General features: G+C 34.9%; 1 protein-coding gene across 3 annotated transcripts in view; it reads left to right on the top strand.

Moving 5' to 3' along the window:
- LOC149554011 (ATP phosphoribosyltransferase, chloroplastic-like) overlaps positions 1–21,566 on the top strand; it is a 144,245-nt gene that overhangs the window by 24,325 nt on the left and 98,354 nt on the right. For 2 of the 3 annotated variants that reach the window (XM_089789335.1, XM_089789336.1), the window contains exon 4: positions 6,450–6,563. The exons of the other annotated variant lie outside the window; for it this stretch is intronic. In XM_089789335.1, the coding sequence (XP_089645461.1) occupies positions 6,450–6,563 (114 nt within the window). The remainder of the gene's footprint in view (positions 1–6,449; positions 6,564–21,566) is intronic. 3 annotated transcript variants of the gene reach the window in all.

The following is a 21,566-nucleotide window of genomic DNA, read 5'->3' on the forward strand; positions in this document are numbered from 1 at the left end:
TATCTATGATATCAGTTAGGATTTCTGAACTTTTTCCAATCTTAATACTATTCTTCAGGTTGAGGGTGCTTTCTTCCAACTCCTTTTTTAACTTTTCAATCTCTAGTTCTAGTTTGATACAATTTTCATCTTTGGGAATCAGTTTTTCTTTAAGATCATTTTCAGCTTGCCTAGTTTCTTCTAATTGGATCTTAGATCTTCAAAAGTTTGTTCTGATTTCTTTAATGCTTCTAGATACTTCATAGCTTATGTTTTATACTTTGCTACTCTCCTTTTCAATTTCTCATTTTCCTTATATGCTTAATGAAGTTCTTCAAGATCAACATTCTCTTCCTTATCACATGATTGACCTTCATCATCCTCATGATTGCCACTTGAGTCTACTTCAGTGATGAATAGAATTTCATCCTCTTCATTACTTGGGCATTCCTCACTATTTTCATCTAATGAGCTGCTGTCTTTTTTGGAGTAAAAGCTCTTTTTACTCTTCTTTTGAAATTGTTTCTTTTTATTAAATTTGTTATTCTTTTTCCATTTTTTCTTTTTGAAGGCTTCCTTTTCATCTTCATTGGAGTCACTATTGTTAAAGGGACATTTGGATGCACAATGTACCGCTTTTCCACAATTGAAATTGTTAATGTTTTATAGCTTTAGTTGGATAAACCTATGAATAATTATATACGAGATACAATGTGTTTAATATATATATATTTGTTATTATATTAATTATATAATTAATGAATAGACATGTGTCTTCATAGGCTTATTCTCATTATAAATGGAAAGAGATTGTTGTATTTGGAATAATATAGAAATCACAGGAAATATTATTTCATTTGCAGCGATCCACTGATTTTAACATCGTATTAGAGCTAGGCTGCAAATGTAAGATGAGAAAGAATAAGGAGATATAACAAAATTCCAGTCATTATCATATCCAAAATTAAACATCAAATCAGATCAATGTCTGCGATAAGAGGATATCCATGTGAACTGGGAAAACCAAAGCAATGAATGATCGACGATCTGAAGGAAACATGGACTGCTTTCGGTGCTCTCAAAATCCGGATGCCAAGGATCTGCATGTTGTTCCAAAGATCTAACGAATGTCTACGACTTGGAGATAGGTAGTGGCATTGTGCTTGGAGCAGATCGGCTTTGATGTCGCAGAGGCGAGACAATATGGGATGTATCTCATAGCTTCCATGCGGGTCACCACTTCTCATCAAGCAAGATCTGATTTGACATTAGAGATTGTGATCTTGATCCATGAGTCTTTTCGAGTTCGTCCCCACCTCCTACTTGGCATCTCCTACACCAACAAGTTGAGTACACCCTCATCAGCCTCCGATCACCATTCTCATTGCACACCTAAGCTCAAGCTAATGAACATGCGAATCTCTGTGCAACACATGCAACATTCAACTATGCAACACACCGAGGGACAAGGTCATTGATCCAACACTGCCCAATCCATAGGTGTTTGAGCATTACACTATCAACGACCTCCTTCGCACTACACGATCCACATTAATGATCATTTGACCTGGTCCATAAGCAGCAACGGGAGATTCTGATCCAAGCTCACTTTTGGCACACACAAAGATTACAAAGCCTCCATCTCGAGCCCCAAGTTCAAGATCTGCCACACTGGCATTGAGATCCTCGAGCTTGATCAGCGTTGAAGGTATCTTCCTCATGCTCCCGCTGGTCAAATAGTGTGTTGACCTAGCTTATGTATAGATCTAAACATAAGATCATATATTTGGTGTTCTTCAAAACCCCATGAGTGCTCATCGAGAAGACACATTGATGCCAAAGAAAATTTTGCCAAGATCGCATGGTCTTCTTGTGGATTGCAATAAGAGAGCCGTTACCAAACTCACAAACTCATTTCATTGAATTAAATGATAATCATAACTAAGGACATGTCATGCACAACGAGTCTATAATGCCAAGTCATCCAAAATATGATGTCATGTTGCCTTAATTTAGCATAGAAGAAGTCGAGTGTAAGAGGAGTGATATATGAAGAATTTTTTTTTAAATGTAAAGAGGGATAGAAGGATGGTAGGTACTAAAAAGAATGGTATTCAAATATGATGGAAAGAAAATGTATAATGTCTACGACATCATTTGCATAAATAAGAGATAGTCACAAAGAAGATAAATAGGCATCATCACACACGCACACATAGATGAGTCTGTTCATTGATTTGATTTCATAATGAATGCTATGAATTTACAGGAACAAATGTGTGACAATATCTAGCAAATTTCATATCATTTGCCTCAGTCCCCTCATATTGGCTTTATAAATGAAGTATTTGGAACAACTATGATAAAATTTTGGTAGGGTAAATATTGTAGGTAATATTGTCGAGAAAATAATAGTGGTTGAACATTGATATATTTACCTAGGCGTAGAGATTCGACATTCTCGACATGCATTCCTAGTTTGCACAATGGTCACAAGCCTTACCCTTAAATGAAGGAAGATGGGAATATATTTGGAGTTGTGACACTACATACTATGATCATAGCTAGACTTCATGGTTAAGAGTTTGGTATTAAACTGTTGACATGAGGGAAAGATTAGAGGTTCTTTTAAAGACATTGGTTGTAGATTGGTTAGAGTTCGTAGTTTGTGCAGCCATTTGTAGTTTGCGTTATGAAGAGCATTTGACTAAGAGTGCTTCACCCTTCCATGCATTGGATTGATTCATTATATTAGACTGTGATAATCTACTCATCACATTGCAAATTTATTGTCTGGGTGCAAGTGGCACTATCATCTCCTAATTTGAATCTCTATTTGGTCGACACATATTGCGGTTTGCACATTACTTTATTTTATTGATTGTCATAGGCTTGATTTGTCAAAGTCAACTATTGGATGAAATGTATGAAGTCAATTTGATCTCATTTCGATGCAGCAGGTGTAGATCGCCGAGTTGCAAATACCTCAATGTCGATGAGGTTGTAGAGCTCGTTCGCAACTCAGTTGCGACAAGCAAGAGACCGATGTAAGGATCGAGAAGCCCATAAAGGAGTCAGGGTGTACATGGAGGGAACTCACATTGGGGAAGATGATGCTTGAGGATTTCTCGGTCAAAGCCGAAATTGTCGAGGAAGATTCTCTACTCTCTAATCTTTGAGAGAACTAGCACAATTTCAATTGAAGGCTCTGTTGCTTAGGGGGCTAGTATACTACCTAGAGGAGTTATCGTTTGACTAAAAGAGGATGGACCAAGAAGCATTCAAGGAAGGAAGAATTTGATAATTACTTCTGTGAGGCTGAGTTGATAGTTGGAGTTTTTTTCAAGAGGAGTCTAACGATCTGTTATGGGCAACCTTGGACAATGAGAGGGGGAATATAGAAGATATGATTCAATCAATTTGATGATTTTGGTTGCATTGATTCAGAGGGAATAGATCTTGTCAAGATGGACTCTCTAATGATTAGAAATTATAGCAGATAAAGGACTATGATTCATGGGATAAAGTTTCATGTATGTAGACTGGAAGGCCTTATGCTATCAAGATACCTATTGAACTAGGAAAGCATGACACGACTTGTTCCTAGGAGGTTAGAAGGGTGATAATAGGCTCAGAGGGAGTTAGGGACTTCATTGGAGACAACCTTGAACTAAGAGGTTAGAAAAGTTGTTGTTAGACTTAGAGCGAGTTTTGACACTTTATTAGTAACATTGACAAGGTGGTCAAAAGGTTAGTGTTTACATAATCACTTCAAATGCTGAAATAAACAATTATGCACACAATAACACAATGTTTACATGGATACCCAATGTGGGAAAAAGCCGGATTGCTTTATATAAAAACTTATTCTTTCACGATGATTTGTAGGCTCCAAATCCTTTGTTTATGAGCACTGACTCATAGGAAGCTCCAACTCCCACACTTCACTAGCATTGACCTACTGGAAGTACCAACTCTCATTGTTGATGAAAAACTTATTTTCCACCTTTGTCCTTGTCGCTTTTACAACTAATGATGGAAATTGTGAAAAACTCTTCCTAACTTGAAGTCAACCAATAAACTCCTTTACACTTCCTCTTATCTCTTTTATTAATATATATAAGTCAGATTAGGAATCTGATTATATATTATACTCTTCATTCAACCTTTGCTATATATATATATATATATCCTTTTTACTTCTTCCTTTCTTCTAGTTCACAACTGCTGGCTTACTTATGTTCCAAGTAGCATACTCCTTGTATCTTATGAATGGTTGTCACCTTTTAAAAATGAAACATTGTCTTCCTTGTTTGTTTAATTAAATCCCACCTTTTCAATATAAGTACTTTTTCTTTAACTTAAAACATGAACCATTAATAATCTTAATTATTAGTTTGTCGTATTTCATTTGTTTTTGCCATTGTTTATAAATCATCAATATTATGAACTTATCTTCATTGTGGGGCTTTGCTTGACAAACTTGTCACACTTCCTTTAGACATTGTTGACCAAGGTCAATATCTCATCACATCTCTCCTTTTGTGTGACGTGGCTTCTTTGTTATCATTTTAAGCTCACAAGAATTATTTGTCTGTCAGAGTTTGCAAGATGATGATCATCATATAAGTTTCTTCCTTCTTGCCTTTTGATCTTGATGAGGGCAGAACCTTTAACAATATCTCTTTTTGATTAAATAGTTTATTGATTGTTGACTAATTCTTAGAATCACCAATATTCGTTTTCTTTATTTTATCAGGCCAACACATTACCACTGCTAATTGTCGTGTAGTCCCCGGCAACTCCTCTTAATCTATTTCGATACATTGCTTGTTACCCAAAATTTGATGGCTCCTCTATCTTGTATAAAGAAATATATGTGTTTGATAATCCAAAGAGACTGTCATCTTCTGTTTCTTTTCTTGGTGGACTTTTCTGACTAGTATACGCACATAGGTATTCAAGAGGAACACCTTCCAGTGCTGTGTATGATTATCTATGTCATCATAAACACTTGTGCACATAAAGGTTATGATTTTTGTCTTTAGTAGTTTGATTGACATTAATTTTAATATTTAGTTGTTCTCGTAAGTCTCTATCGCCCTTGCTTTGTATTTGATTCTTTCCAAGCTCATTGGCTTTTGAGGTTTTGATGTTCATTGAAACTATCCATCCTGGCATATGTTTCATTTTATCCTTGTTTGTCTTACAGACTTCAGATGACCCGTATATGCTGAATCTCTGTCATTTTACATGTTTTCACCATTTTGACTGAGTTGATACATCTCATGTGTTATTCATTGTTACTGTAGAGACATCGATTGCAATACTCATCAAATAGGATGAATGTCCCATCTTGATTTAGCTTAGTGTAAATATTAGCTAAGTGCCTTGTTGATTCCAGAAGCAATAAGAGGAGTGAGCCTTTCTTGAAAAGTAGGAGAGACTGTGTCTCATATGCTGTGGCTGGAACCACTGTCTTGCAATTGATCCTAAAAACAGTCAATTGCAAAACATCAATTGCAAAACATCCACAGTTTTGTAAGTTGTGGTTACTGGTTACAATGACTTACAAATTTCCACTCAACATTTTCATCCTCAAAAATCTTTAGAAGAACTCTCTAGGTTTGATTCCAATAGCTGTTTAGCAGAATGAAAGAATGAGAGCCCAAACTCCAATTTAGAGAATTGGAGGGAAAACTTGAGTAAATCAAATTCAAAATATCATATTTTCTTTTAAAAGACTCTCAATATATTTTTATTAAAACACTTTTTGTTCTCCCCCATCTTGCATAGGTATCCCCCTTTTGAATACATGCATTATGAAATTTTTGTCACTTAAGTTATACAATAAAGTTACTTTTTTTTCCTTTCAAGGAGAATATGAAATTTCAAGGTTGGATTTTTTTTCCTTTTGGCTTGAATTGGATTTTCTCAAGGTCAAATTGTGTTGTTTAAGTTTGCACATGCTTGAAATACTTCATTTCCATGATTGTAGATGTTGGATCTCTTTCTTTTGAGTGTTGAAATTCAATGTATAATAGAGACATTGTTGATGGTGTTTTAAGAGGTCTTGGCATTGCAATCTATTTGTTGATGATTGGGCATGTGGAATATCCGCCCTAGTGTAAGGGTCACTTGGCAATAGTAAAGAAGTAAGCCATATGGTCTATTACAAATCTGAAGATTAGTAAAAAAGATAAAGAGTATTGAATGTAGAGGCTTTTCTAGGCCTAGAAGATCCTAGATAGCTTGTAAGAATAATTCACATGGCTTCTGCAAGTTCTGTTTATTTATCCAGTCTCTTATTATTTTGAAATAGTTCTGTATTTATATACATGCAACCAGTTGCCTTAGCATCTGTGGTTTCCAAATTATAGAATTCTAATAATTTTATTCTTGCGTTGTTTTAGAAGTCCTTGTGATCTAAATGATGGCAATCTGATTTGTTCCTCAATCTTCTCATTCAGCTTTCTAACTTAGAGGTGTGGTTTCAACGGCCTAAAGATATTGTGAGGAAACTTATGAGTGGGGATCTAGATCTTGGTATCATTGGATATGATACAGTCTGCGAGGACAGACAGGTAAGCCAGCTGGCTAGAAATGTATTTTTGTATGTCATTCATTGTCTCTAAGTTTGTTAAGGTCTTGATTTTTGAAATGATACTTGCTGCAGTAAATAGTTTTTCAATTTCTATCAGTCAATTGGTTGGAAAGCCAGAAATGTCTCTTATAAGTTAATGCTTGGTAGACTGCATTTAATGAGTTTTAAAAAGGGCTGTTAAAAGCTTTGGTATTCACACACCAATTTGTTATAGAAGCATGTTCTGTATTTCCTTGTGCTCTTATGTGTTATAACAGACATGATAGCTATTGATATAGCTATGGATCTGGGGCCAAGTCCACCTTCAGTTGTTTGAACTTTGAGTTTTCTATATTTCCTCGAAAACCTGGAAATTGTGTTCTGGAATGAGTGCAACACAAATACTTAAGATTCAAAATGGTGCATTGATTATGAGAAATATGTCATTAGTATAGATAAACAAAAAAATGCATTATGGTAGTTTGACAAAAGTCCCAAGGTTTATATTAAAATTTTGGTCAGATTGATCCTTTGTTTATGACTTAATGGTGCATCACTGCATATGTTGTCATCTGTCTATGGAGATGCACATGGAATTCAGTAGTAAAGACCTTTCATTCAATTGTGCCAATTCGTTTTTGTTGCCATCTTCGATCTATCCAATCTCTTGAAGTCAGATAGTCGTCCTTTGGAATCATTTTTTTCCACTGAATTTATCTAAAACTTGGATTTCTTTTTTAATTTTAAAATAATTGAAGACCTCTAAGAGGACATTAGCCAGCTTTTGGGAAGTACATTGATGAACCTAGATTTGAGACATCATCTGTTCTTCCAAAGGGACATGAGAGAATTACAAAACACATTGTCCTTGTCCTTTTCAGATTTTCACAATTATGTTTTCATCCTGCTTATTAATACAATGCCACATTGCTTAGTTGTGTCTGCTGAAAACTGCATTGTCAGGGATGAGATTATTCTAGGTCTTATTCACCCTCTTGCAATTTTGTAGGCGTTGTGGTGGCCATCATAAATGGTGTGCCTACTGCCTTGTGACAAGGTGAATTTCATCCATGGGGATTATATGATGGAGGTTTATATATAAAAAACAAGATTAAAACATTTATAGATATGTCTTGGGTGGCCATCGTTCACCTATCCAAGATTTTAGGGTTAAGATGCTTTTGTAATGATACCTCGAGGTACTCGTCCATGCCTCATGAGATGAGATTCTTCATTTTTCTGTTACCAACAATTCGATGATTCACCCAATTGTCGGTGTGCCAATTTGTGGCTGTAGTGGGGTGAATGTTTCACACTCATGAGGAACTACTTGTGAGTTGGTGATGGGATTGGAGGCCACCCTGACAGTCTTATTTTGACTCTTCTTTTTATAGCTGGAGATCTGGCCTCCTTTTAGGTTCAGGCACATGTTATTAAAATCTCTGGATATGATGCAATAATCACAATATTTGGCAGAGCCCTTGTAATTTGCCATGGACCTGTTATGGATCTCACAATTATTTACCTTCTTTTTCTGGTGTGAGCATGAAGAAGGGATTGGTCATTATGCAGTTTGGCTTTGATTCCCAATGCAAAATAGAACGTCTGCTTCACTGAAGTGAGAATGAGGAGATTCAAGAAAAAATATATAAATTTCTGTGTGAAAATCTTGTCAAGAAATGCAGCCTCAAGTTCAAAAGGAAATTTAATATATTGCTTGATGGATACAGTGGAAATGTAGTCAATTGTGCAATAGCTTTTTGGTGATCACCTTATTAGGGAATGGAACTGGTAACCTGTAACCATTTGAATTGATTCCATTTTCAAAGGATTGGCCAGTAGTTTGCTTAGAACTTTCATGTCAACCCATTTATATAAGTATTGGGCCTGCAACGTGCACTAAAGTAATCAAGGTCTTTTGAGTATGAGGGAGAATTCCTCGATGTGGTCTTTCAAGCTTTTTCCGTGAATATCCACATTCATAGATATTTATATTTCCATCAAAATGAAGAATGCTTAATTTGACAATTTTAGTATGGATATGTTGAATATTGGAGTTACAAAATAGATCATTACCTCTGTTGACTCAATGTTGCCTGGTTCATTTGCAGTGTTGGTTCTCTTTTTGGTTTCAGTTATTTATTTGAGGATGCTATTTATCGATCCTCTTTTTGGTGTGCCTTAATTAGACTGCTCCTATGTGTTTGCATTTTCTCTCATGGAACAGCTCATTGTTATTAGAGTCTTGTGTGTGCTTCTATCCTCTTCCCACAGTTACTCTTGGCTTCAAGCTCCCTAGTTATGATTATTGTCTTCTCTTCTGCATACCTTTTCGATGTGGCCTTTTGTATGCTGATGTTGTTTTATTAAAGTCCTTCTCATTTATGTCGGTGGTTTCATTTGTGTTGTTGTTGCTTCATCTCCTCTCATTGACAATAGGCATCATCAGTTATTGTTCGTGCCTCTTCATTTTGGATGTCCACCATGTAAACATGTAATGTACACCATTTGTCTTCGTGACTTACTCTATGCATTGTTTTGAGAGTGGTGTGTAATTTGCCAAGTTATATTGGGTGTAACAGTCGAGACGTGTAGATGCTGTGACTCTTAAGGTGCTCTATTCTTCTTGCAAGTAGAGACATATACATACTCATTGAGGTCTTGGTTTGAACATAGTGTGTGCAGCGGATACTTGGAGGAGTGTTTTTCTAATCAGTATTATTATTACAGCAGTGAGTAGAGATGATGCTCAATGTTTGAGTTGAGCTCAAAGGCTTTTATCTGTGTGAGGTTTTGTATAAATTAATCTATGTTTCTGCGAATTATGTTTAATCACAGTTAATTTCTGTAGTTCATTATATATATATATATATATATATATATGATCATTATGTGATCATTGAACATTGTTGTTGGTTAAGTTATTTTAAAGACTTATTGACGACCAAACTGTGGCATCAATAAGTAGTAAGATTTTGTAATTATTTTGGAACCTGAATAAAGGCATTATCAATTTTGGTGGGCTCGGTTGTTTCCCTTGGTGAGGATGAGTTTTCCTAGGATAATACTTGTGTTCTCTGTTTTGTTAATCTCAGTTCTTTGCATTTTTTATATTTCTGGTTCAAATTCAACATGCTATTAGAGCCGGTCTCAAGAAATTCAATCCAGTAAGTATTTTCCAGTTTGTGTTCTTCGTTTCTCTTTCAACCATCCATGCTTAGTGTATGGAAATGGTGAATGGTTTGAATGTTGAAGATATTTTAGATGGCTCTTCAAATTTTACTTCATGGAAGTCTAAGATTCTGATTGCTCTTGAAGAGAATGACCTTTTGGATTATGTCGATTCTGATGTTACAGAGCCATCTGATGAAACTGAAAGAACTCAGTGGAAGAAGAACAAGATTATGGCTAAAAAGATCACAATTGATTCATTCAAGGATCATTTGATTCCTATCATTTCAAAATTGGAATCAACCAAGGAGATGTTCAAGACTCTTCAGGATTTGTATGAGTTTAATAATACCAGTAGATTTCTTACTTTGAGATGCAATACCTAGCATTTGCTATCATTGTAGATTTCTTTGTTAAGTCTTATCTAAATCTTATGTAAACATGTTAGCTCTTAGTGATGTTGAAATGCAAAATCTTGATATGTAGAGTAATTGATTATGTGGATTAGTGATAATTATTTACTTGCAATGATTGTTGTTTTCTTAGGATCGCTGCAAATGTAATAGCACTGCCACAATGTTTGGTATGTGCTTACCAAATGGCAACCATCTCTCTAATATAGGATGAAGTATGGATAGACATGTCCCTTCAAGGGACATGTCTATTCATTAGAATTTAATTAATATAATGACAAGTAAATATCTCATATATTTTATATATATATATATATATATATATATATATATATATATATATATTTGCACTATACTTTATCCAACTTGATGGAGCTCAAAATTCTTTTGCCTCCATTTGACAAATCAATTTAGATGATCCTAAATTCATAAAAGCATCTCATATCTTTTCCTAAATTCATAAAAGCATCTCATATCTTTTCACTAGATCCCAGCCAAGCCTTTAGTACTTTTTTTGATTAAATCCTACATTTGTTTATTACACTTGCTTCACTTATTTAATGTGCCTTTGTATCCTACCTAACTTACCTCTTACATAATTTATATACACTTTCCTTTTGCATATTCATTATTCCTCCCACCTTTGTCAACTAACTTCTCATATTTCTATATTCTCTTTGCTACCTTCTACTATATATATATATCATTGTACTACACCTGCAATGGGCATATTCCATTCCTTTATTGATATGAATTTATTCTTAAAGCTTTCTTAGGAACAAAAAGTTTGTAATCACAAACACATCAAATACGTGGTAGCACACACAAAATACTTACGATTGAAGGGGCTTACAAAAAACCTCTGAGCATGCGATGGAAATACAATCTCCAGCATATAAAGATAATAGATGGCTATAGGAGAGGGAGGCCAAACAAGGAAGAAATACATCTCAGTCAGATATAGACCAAAGCTTTGCAATGCATACATTCAGGATGATTACATAGGACATGGCAAATATTTGGAAGGAACAAAGAACAACATAGACTGAGCAAAACAATTAAAATCTAAGGGGTGGTAGGGGCGACATCTCAGAGGAGAAATCACACATCTCCATATGGTGGCTTTATTCACCGCTCTCACCCAACATTCTGCACAGGCAAAAGCCCGATGAAGACAAAAGATACGTATGGCAATGTAAAGCATATATCATTAAACTTTGAAGGTGTCTGTGCATGGACCGCTTGTTCTAAAACATTACGATGGAGCAATGAAAGTTGAAGATGTAGGCGAAATACTCCTGCGGCACGATTTGATTCACCAGAGCTCATTTACGCAACTCATATTGAATGCAAAACATAGTCATTCCTGTGGAGATCATTCATGACTGCAGAACCAAGTCGTATACCTTCCAAATCATCACGGTGAACAATATCGAAGGCAAAAGGATTAATCTAAGGTCCGACGGTGAATAATAGTTGCATGGATTTAATATATTATTATTAGGAATGTCACTAATAATGTCTTTTTAGGAGTGAGCAGTTAAGTTTGTGGATGAATTAAACTTTGCAAATAGAAATAATTAAGAGCATATTACCAAAGGGTGCGATTAGGGCCTCTTATGATAGGAAAAGAATTATTGTTATCATTGAGGAGGTGTAATTATTGAATTCTAGCACCATGGCTCTTGACTTTCAAAAGTGACATCCTTTAGAATTAAAAGATATAAATATGGGATGAATTGTAAGAACAATGAAAAATCCGGAGGAGTATTTATATTACTTGTATAGAGGGATAAGGAGTTTAATATGTAATATAAATTCAATTATTTTATTTTTATAATAAAATAAAATGTCTTTTGTTTATTACTAAATGGAATGGAGATTTAAACTGCAGATGAATTGTCCTTTGTAATTATTTTTTGGAATTCTATATACAATTAAAATGTTGGATAAGTGGACATGGTCATTTAGCATTTTAAATTCGATCATTACAGATATTGTGAAATATTAAATTGTTTTCGTATCTGTGTCTAGTTTGTCTCCCTACTAGAGGAGTTAAAGCTCAATCTGGACTAATTTAAGATTGCATAATATTTAGTTTGTCGCATCTTGATTATTTAATTGTTGGCAGTTCAAGTGCATAAGAACTTTATAAAGTTTTACGTGAAAATTCATTGAAGTTGACTCTATTGCCTGGATGAGCAAAGGCACTGGTCTTTCTATTATTGAAGTTAGAAAATCTATGACTTCCTACAAGTGTCAAATCTATTATTTATCAATATTTTACAATCTATTCAATTCAAATACTCAACATCCAGTTTCATTTTACTCGAGTTCAAGGATCTTGCTAGCCAGAGAACTCCAAAGCTTAAATTTGCTTTAGAAAAGCCTTGAACCAGGCAGCCAACATTTGAGGTGAAAGTTTACCCGCTTGGGTGTAGCGGAGCCTGAAGTGCAGGGGAATCAAGAAGTATTCCTGTTTGTTGGCCAGAATTGATTGTGGAATCCTATCGAGAAGTGGCAGGCTCTTGGATTCCCAATCTGCGGTTTTGGGAACCAACACAACTAAAGCTACCAATCATTAACACTCCCTCTTAGCTAGGGAGGATAAACAAGATTCATACACAATATGAATAACATATTACCTCAACATGAAAAATGTTTTCTGGAATGTCAACTCATTTGACTTCCCCGTTTATTGAATGCCAACTCATTTGACATTTGAAAGTTAACTCATTTGATTTTCTAGTTTCATGAATATCAACTAATTTGATATTTGAATGTCAACTCATTTGACATTTGAATGAAGTTATTATAAGATCATCACCTTACAATAACTTATGCAAATACAAGTGATAATCATTTGGAAGTCGTCACTTCCTCATGATAATATATTTGCACTATAGTTTATCCAACTAAAGCTACCAATCATTAACAATGATGATATTTAATTTGCTCCAAGTTAGTGATTATGATTACTTTCATGATGATTTTATATTATGTGTCTTCAAATGAGGTTTACTATTATATTTGTGATGATGAGATGCTTATGTTAGCATATGATATCATTTATTCTTGTGATTTATTATTTTACTTACGCCATACTTGCATGTGTATGGTGCGTGCATTTGTTTTAAATTTTTGTCTAACATGCCTAATGTGTTTGAGGGAGGGAGTTGTAGTCACTTGCGACTCGAGATCTCCACGATATACCACTCCCTGCCATTACCTGTTTAGTTTAGATATATATGTACATATACATGCTCATCTTTTATGCAGGTTTGCAGGCACTGGGCATTGACTTCCTTGAATTGTTAGGATGAGCATGCCCTATCGCAACAACTCAATGGTAAGAATGAGGAGATAATGTTCAGGTTTGAATCCCAGTCTAAGCCTAATTATTGTTCTGAGGAGGACATGTGTTTGACTGCCTACCCTTTTGAAAACCCGTGAGTTATCTTTGTGCATGTTGTTTTGATTGACTTTTAGTTGGTTTTGCTATGTTGCATTTATGTGGTGGTGATGTGATTTGCTTGGTAAATGATTTAATTGTGGCATTAGATTAATCATATGATATTGGATTATTAAACGCAGTTTAATTATAGGAAATATTAAAATATGATGATATTAAATTAATTATGTGCTTTTAATTTAAAAGACCTGATTTAAAATGTCTAAATATGAAAGTTGGAAAAAGAGAAATTAAAATATTAAAGATTAAATATCGATTTATCAGGACTATTTAATTAATGATGATAAAATTAGAGTTGCACATAATTAATGGGCTTTAATTATTTTTATTATTTTTTGATCGGTAAGAGGCCAAAGCCAAATGCAATGTGATTAGTTGTTATTATTTATTAAGCTTGTGTAGAGTTGAACCCAAGACCTCTCAGATAAGAAGGGCTCACAATTTACCGTTGTGTTGTAGGCTCTTGCCATTTTAATTATTATTATTGATTAAAAAAATTATAGACAATTTAATTGTACTTTAATTAATAAATTAAAATAAAATTTTTTGTTAAAAGCTTGAGTGGGGAATACATTATTTTTTTTAAAAAAAAAGGAAAGGATATTTATTTAATTTATTGTAAAAAGATAATATCTATTTTGTGAAAAGAATATTTGTTTATTTAATATTAAAAAGGAAAAAAAGAAAATCTGTATTTCTTTTCTTAAAAAAGAAGTAAAGTGATTTAATTTATTTTAAAAAAACAAGAAAATGAAAAAAAAACTATTCTTTTATTTTAAATTGAGTTATCTTCTTTTTTAAGTTTACTCATTTCAGAAACTTTAGTTTTATTATTTTGTTCTTTAATAAAGATTATGCTGGTCATTTGGAGAGTTAGACAAGATTTTTAGAGAACAAAAAAGATAATTTAGAATAGAGATTTTAGGAGACTAGTGACACGTTATGCATCGAGATTTTGGAAGTAAAAGAAATTTTTAAAGCTTGGGAGTGAAGTTTGCAGTTGGGTTTTTTTCTTATTCAAAAGTCAACTTGGTGTTTGAAGGGGGTTTTCAAATCTCTTTGCAAGTTCTGTTGGAAAGATTGTCTTCTCGATGCATTCTTGATTCTGAATTTAGCTTTCAATTTGAATGAGGACATTTGTTTTTTTGATAGATAAATAATATTAGAGTTTTCTTGTAAGTTGTGTTTATGGCATAATCAATATTTTGAGAAAGCTTTTTTTTTTTTTTTCTATTAAATATAAGCCAGAGCAACAGAAAAGATAAGTTTCAGTTCACCATCATCATAGACCAGAGTATTAACTACCAACTTGAGAGTATGGGTAAACATAACACAACAAAAAGAAATGTACTTGGATTTGGGCCTGTTTAGATCAGGACATAAACATCAGAACAACAAAAAAACTAAGCTAGATATACTGTTTAGCCAGTCATAAAGTATGATTAACCTTCAAACTAAGCAGTCCATGCAAGAAACCCGTCAGACCATCTAAATCTCCGAACCTGATCTCTAATCACAAAGTGAGGATCATTAAGAATGACAACAACAGGGATCCTTGGAGTAGGGATGGCACTAACTGTAATAATAAGCCTTCTACCAGCCCTTATATCAGAATTGTTCTGTACAAAGATCAAAGAATTCTCTGCCCTGTTGTTTGGAATCAATCTATCTATGACATGCCCACCATTCTGTCCTGCTGTCTAGGAGCAACCTGCTCTCCAGGGATGACCTGCTACACTGGTCCACTAATCCTCTCAGGAACCAGCCTGCTGACTACTAGGAGGAACTTGATGTGTAGCAGGGACCAATTGTTGTGTTCTAGGACTAGAGCTACTGATTTCACCAGTTCTATCAGGTGCTCTTTGTTCATTCATTGGCAAAACATTGCCTTTCTTCCTTTGAATATCTGGTTCAACACTTCCTTCAAGGTACATTCTGTGGCTTCCTCTTTACTCTCTTTTTTGGCTAGATCGTAGGGTATGCCCTCCTTATCTAGGATCTCAGTACATTTGCTAATAACCTTGGTAAATTGTTTCTCATTCACTTTGAGGCTCAAGGTTACCTGCAATAAGACATGTTTTAATATGAGTCTCCGTAGAGACTCAGTAAGAACCCTACTCCTACATTTGAAAATATCCTTATTTCTTAGAATCCATAGATGCCAAAACAAAATAGAAGAGAAAGTGGTCCAAACTAAGTTAAACTGCTTGGAAAACTCAGGAATATAACTAGCAATAATATGAATACCAATTTGAATCCCAAACAACTTCCAGACCTCTCTAGCAAAAATGCAATCAGCAGAGATGGAAACTATCAATAAGAATACCAAATTGAATCACGTTTTCATCATTATTGGTAAAAAATGTTTCATATTCTTGCAAAACAAGGAATGTTTTTTCCAAAAACATCCAAATGCATGATGTTTTCTAATTTTTTTTTGTACTATGAGCAATGAGATCACGTTTTTAGGCATTGGCATCCAAAAATGCCTCATATATTGATTATTCAAATCCATCATTTGCAAGTGTTGAAAAGGTCAAGGGAGTTGTTGGAAACTTGAATCTGGAGGAAAGTCAATCATTCAAACCTATTAATCCTCCACATTTGGCTCTTTGATCTCCAACACAAGACAAAGGAAGGATGAAGTACTAGTATGACAAAGAGTTATCTCATGCATCTGCATCTCATGTCTCATCTTCTTTGGATCAAGTATCCGACACAGAAGATTGGACACGTTGACATGGTTGATTTCTTACAAAGGGTCGAAACTCCTTCCAACAGAGAGATGGTATGCATCAAGAGAAGTAACATTCATTTGGTGTCTACTTTCCCTATGGCTGTCCTAGAACCAGAATTCATCTTAGGATGTGCTCAACATTTCAGTCCTAAGACCAAAACAATCAAGGATGCAGATGGTAATGTCATCATCAGCTTGGACCCAGAGGTTATTAAACAAATCTTCCAAGTTCCTCAAAGTGCAGAGTTTGTAGATCCGTTAAAAGAGATGTCTCTAGAGTTATGGAGTGAGAAGAAGTCAGATTATCAAAGGTATATAAATGCATATTGGTTGGATGTCAAAAGAAATAAATTTTCAAGATGGCCCAAGACAATTCACAGGTCTGATTTCAAGCTAGAATGTAAGGATTTGATTACTCTCCTTAGAAGAGTATGTGGCCTCAAGGAATCTGAGGACTTTGAGCCATGGATGTACAAGTTCATTTTTCTAATCTTTGATAATGATGAACCCATCTTTTGGGGACAACTTATCAGTATAGCACTTTGTGAGCAGTTGCTCTATGTAGGAAAATCCACACCATTTTACATGAACTCATGCCTTGTTTACATTGCTCCATGTATGGGATCCTTCTTAGGACTTTCAACTAAAGGAGATCGACTTCAAGTTCCAATTTGGAACTATTATGATCAAATTACATTGACATAGAGCAAATATCAGTATAGGAGAGTCCAAGATGCATTTTCAGGACATTTCAGTGTTAGTTTGATAAACAACTGGTGATCAGGAGAGTATCATGTGAAGCTTGGAATAGGGAAAATCAATATGGTTGCATCGTTTTGCAGTTTCTAACTTTCAATTATTTGAGAGTTGGTTATTTCAAAGGAGAAACGTATACCTTGCCAAGATATGTGTTACATCCCAAATTTTTCCTCATTTAAAATAGCCTTATAGCCGTTGTATTTTTCATGTGAATGACAATTGGTTAGTTAAAATAGTTGAATGCTATGATCTTCTGAAATGGAAATTACGGTTAATCGTTTTGATTCATGTGAAAATGACTTGTTAGTTCGTTGCAATTCAACTAAAAATGAATACTTTATTCTAAGAAATTATAAAAATAGTAGTTGTTAATGGTAATGGTGGTTAGCCATTTTGACAATTATGAATTACTTTTGTTTTTAATTATCCTGATTTTAAAATGGAGGAATATGTTATTATCATGGAAACATTCTCTCTGGATGCGGGAGCAGACGAAGGAGGGGAAAGCATTGCTAAACGGGATTTAAAAAATGGGTCATCAAAAAGGTCCATTAATAGGCCATTAGGTATGGGTTCTAACCATCTTGGTGAAGGATATTACAGCTAGGCAACACAGAGTATACTTTGGACAATCATGAGCTGCCTGGTCGGTTTTTAGTACAAGAAAAACATTTAACATTTAATAACATTAAAAAATTGTTACCTTCTTTTTATTTTGAGACCGTTGAGTGATCATCAGGATGTAACACCATGATATTTTAACATCTATAATTGCACCTACATGTGTATATATATGTGTGTATGTGTGTGTGTGCACAATCAATGTTGATAAGAGGAATTATATTATTCAAAAATTACACACGCATATATAAATATATAAATATATATGTATGTGTGTGTGCGTGCGTGTGTGTGTGTGTGTGTGTGCACAACTATAGGTGATACCAATAACATGATGCCAATATATTTGATATATAAACCATGAGAAAGTATAATCATTATGTCTTTAATTTGGGCTCCATATCGATGAGCGATTGCCACCTTCCTGTTGACATTATTCCTTTTTAAATTTTTAAATTTTGGTGGAGTTACTTGTGACCGATGGCTGGCCATGCACCATCGTTCTTTCTTCTTTCTTGTAACAATGATTTGAGCGGATGATCTATTTAATTCTCCCTCTATTTCCCTAGGAGTGTTCCTTTCTTGTATCTAGCTCTGAGTTTTCATCATAAGAAGAACTCTCATCGATAGCATATCATAAAGCCCTATTCATACAGAGCACTTCAAGAGTTGCAATACCCAACGCCCTAGCCAACTGTTCCGGGCTATTGCCATGGTACCGCAATAGACAGGGAGCATTTGACTATCAACAGGTCATGCACTTATTTACTTTCTTTATATTATTGCCATCATTCTTTGTTCTTGTCGATTTAAATGTGGAGGACAATGATGAAATTAAATTGTTGTAGTTTCATTTATCTTTCTTGATCATGAATGATACAACAATGGCTGTAGATAAAGGCTATAGAAAGTAGCTTAAGGAGTAATTGATATTTCCAATCCTTTCTTATTACCATGTTTTTGGGTGCTGATGGAAACACAAGCCCGCATCTCTAATGAAGTTAATTGTCATCTCTATGAATATTAAAGTGAGCAAATCTCTAATGGCTTTCTCTGTGCATGAATATAAGAACCAAGCACTGATATTTTACGTAAGGCATCGATTTGACTTATATGGTGGTGTTGATCATATGCCATTGAGATAAGATCAGTTCGGATGGATTAAATTTGAATTGACAAAATGATATCTGCATTATTCATGATTCTGAAATCTCCCAAGATTCACCCTAGACCGGAATGGTCAAGTGATAATGGGTGGGGAGGAGAGACATCCCTGCAAGGGACAAATGAATGTCAGTAAAAGGAAGTAAAGGAACCATTAAATTGCTTATATCGAGTCAGCTCATGGTTGTCCAAAATATATTCTTCTTGTCAAATGGAGTGGTGGGTGATTGAGTTCATCAATAACCCACTGAAATCCTTGGCCAAGGTTGGTTAGTGGCTCACTTGTCACAATTGATTACTAGAGGTCAGAGTGCTAGCTGACAGAGGAAAGGTTGATGGAGGATATCCATTACCTTGTCTGCTGCTTGGTTGACACTCTAACACTAGAATGCTCAGGTGTCAGGACCAGGGTGCCCCAAACCTAACCCCAAGGTAGGGAGGCCCTTTCTTGAATGAGATTGTGTGGGATAAGTTAAGGTTTACAGTTGGGAGGTTAAGCCCATGCTAATGCTTCTCCTCTTCACTAGAAGCCGAGGCTTGCACAACATAGTGACAGTTATTTGATACATGTATGACTCTTGGTCCTTTGTATGTTCTTTATCTTTATTTAATGTTTCCTTGAGATATATTTATGTGTTTCATCATGATGTTCCTATCAAATGTATTTGTAGAAGTTAGTTATTAAAGTTATAATAGTTTCCTTTCATGTGAACTAAAAAAAGGCTTGCTACTTTAGCTTTGCGTACTTCTTGTACAATGAATTCGCTTGATAATTTTCTTTCGAAATGAAGTAACGAATATAACTACTTTTTTGTCATTTGGTAATGAAATCCAATTTTACCTTAGAATATGTTTCTTCTTTTAGCTTAGGAAAAAATGGTATGTTATGTATTGTATTAGAGCGCTGGGTTCAACTCTGAGTCTCGAGCTCATTAGTTAATGACACTAGGAAAACTGAAACTACATATTTAAATGTTAGCAAGATGTATATCCGGAAGACTCCTCGCAAGAAACCCTAGCAGCCCATATTCTTTTATTTGATAAAGAACATGTTGAAGCATGATAATTCCTATTGCTCCATGCCCCAGGATGATGAAACCTTAGCACATGCCTTGTAGTGAATAAAGAAAGGGTCAGATGGACTCTTGCTAGGAAGGCAACACTGAGAAACAAACTTATCAAGGCATGGAATGCTCGACAAATTGATCCCCTCACGATCTTTAGTAAAACATGGATAGGGCAGAATAAGCCCAAGAATGAAATTGAACAAAATACCCAAGAATAGGGTATCTGAAATTGTAATTGATAATATTTTTTTTGTGTCCTTAGAAGAGGAGATTTTTGTAAATAAAGCTGTTACAAACGTAACCAACAATTTTGATGAATATAATAAAATGAGCAACTAGAAAAACATCTTTGTTGTGTTTACATACATCTAAATGCGAGCATTATAATAACTTAAGAAAATTTTGTACATTACAGGAGATTCTAAAAGAAAAGAAAAAAACATAGGAAACATAAACAACAATGGAAACACTGTAGACAATGAAGTGACCAATGGTGTTAATCTGTAGATCCCCTCAGATCTATTGCTTTAGGTTTTGCAAGACACACAAATGAAGCTAGAAAACATGGAAAAGAAAATGAATGAATGGATAGCCCAGATTGGGTCAGGCCAAGAAGAGACACACTCCTCACTTCCACCTAGAACTAAACCTGAAAATTCTGGCGACAACGAAAGAGTTACTCAAGCCTCACCCATCCAAACCAAGAGACAAAAGAAACTAGAGATAGTCAGTGACTTGTCCTCAGATATTAAAAAGAACAAACCCCTAGGTTCTCGGGCTCTAAATCTGGGGAGGATGTAGAGGGCTGGTTAACTGAAATGGAACAGTAATACGAAATTAGGGGTTTTTCTGAAACTTCCAAAGCAATATGGGGTATATACCACCTTTCAGGTGAAGCAACTACTTGGTGGGGAAACACTAAGATGGAGCTCAACATTAAGACAACTGAAGTTATTTAGGACAAACTCATTTCCATTTTTGAAAATCTATGGTTACCCTAGACCTTCTATGATTAGAAACTCTTAGACTCCTAGAACCTTAAGCAAAGAGATTTGTCTATATACAAGTATTGGGAAAGATTCACTCGACTACTGAAGTATGTACCCTCGTATCAGCAAGACAAGAACCTGAAAGTTAGAAAGTTCGTTATGGGTTTGAACAATAGGATCAGGGGAGGAGTTGATGTCCTTACGTCACGAACTATGGCGGAAGCTCTCAAGAGAGCCATCAGGAATGAGCATAAAATAAAAAGGGCAACTCTATCCGGGATAATAAAAAGAAAACTAATTGGAATGTGGAAAGCTTAGATTCAGGGCCACATAAAAGGCATTTTAAGAACTTCAAAACTAATAAACTAGAACCCAAGGGAAATGGTGGCAAAGAGTTCAAGACTAACTTCAATTTTAATGGGGGCAATAAAGGAAATGAAAAGAAAGGACCACTGTCATGATGTTTTATGTGTAGTGGGAACTATTATGCCAACAAGTGCCCTAGCAAGCCAAATACCAATCAGCCACCTCGACCCCCATTACTACCACAAAAGGCCATTTATCACTATAGGATTCATGTAGCATTGGATAATCAACAAGTCGAGTAACAA

This window comes from Cupressus sempervirens, chromosome 6, assembly GCF_028749045.1.
Source record: "Cupressus sempervirens isolate cs-2001-9-10 chromosome 6, ASM2874904v1, whole genome shotgun sequence".
NCBI lineage: Eukaryota > Viridiplantae > Streptophyta > Pinopsida > Cupressales > Cupressaceae > Cupressus > Cupressus sempervirens.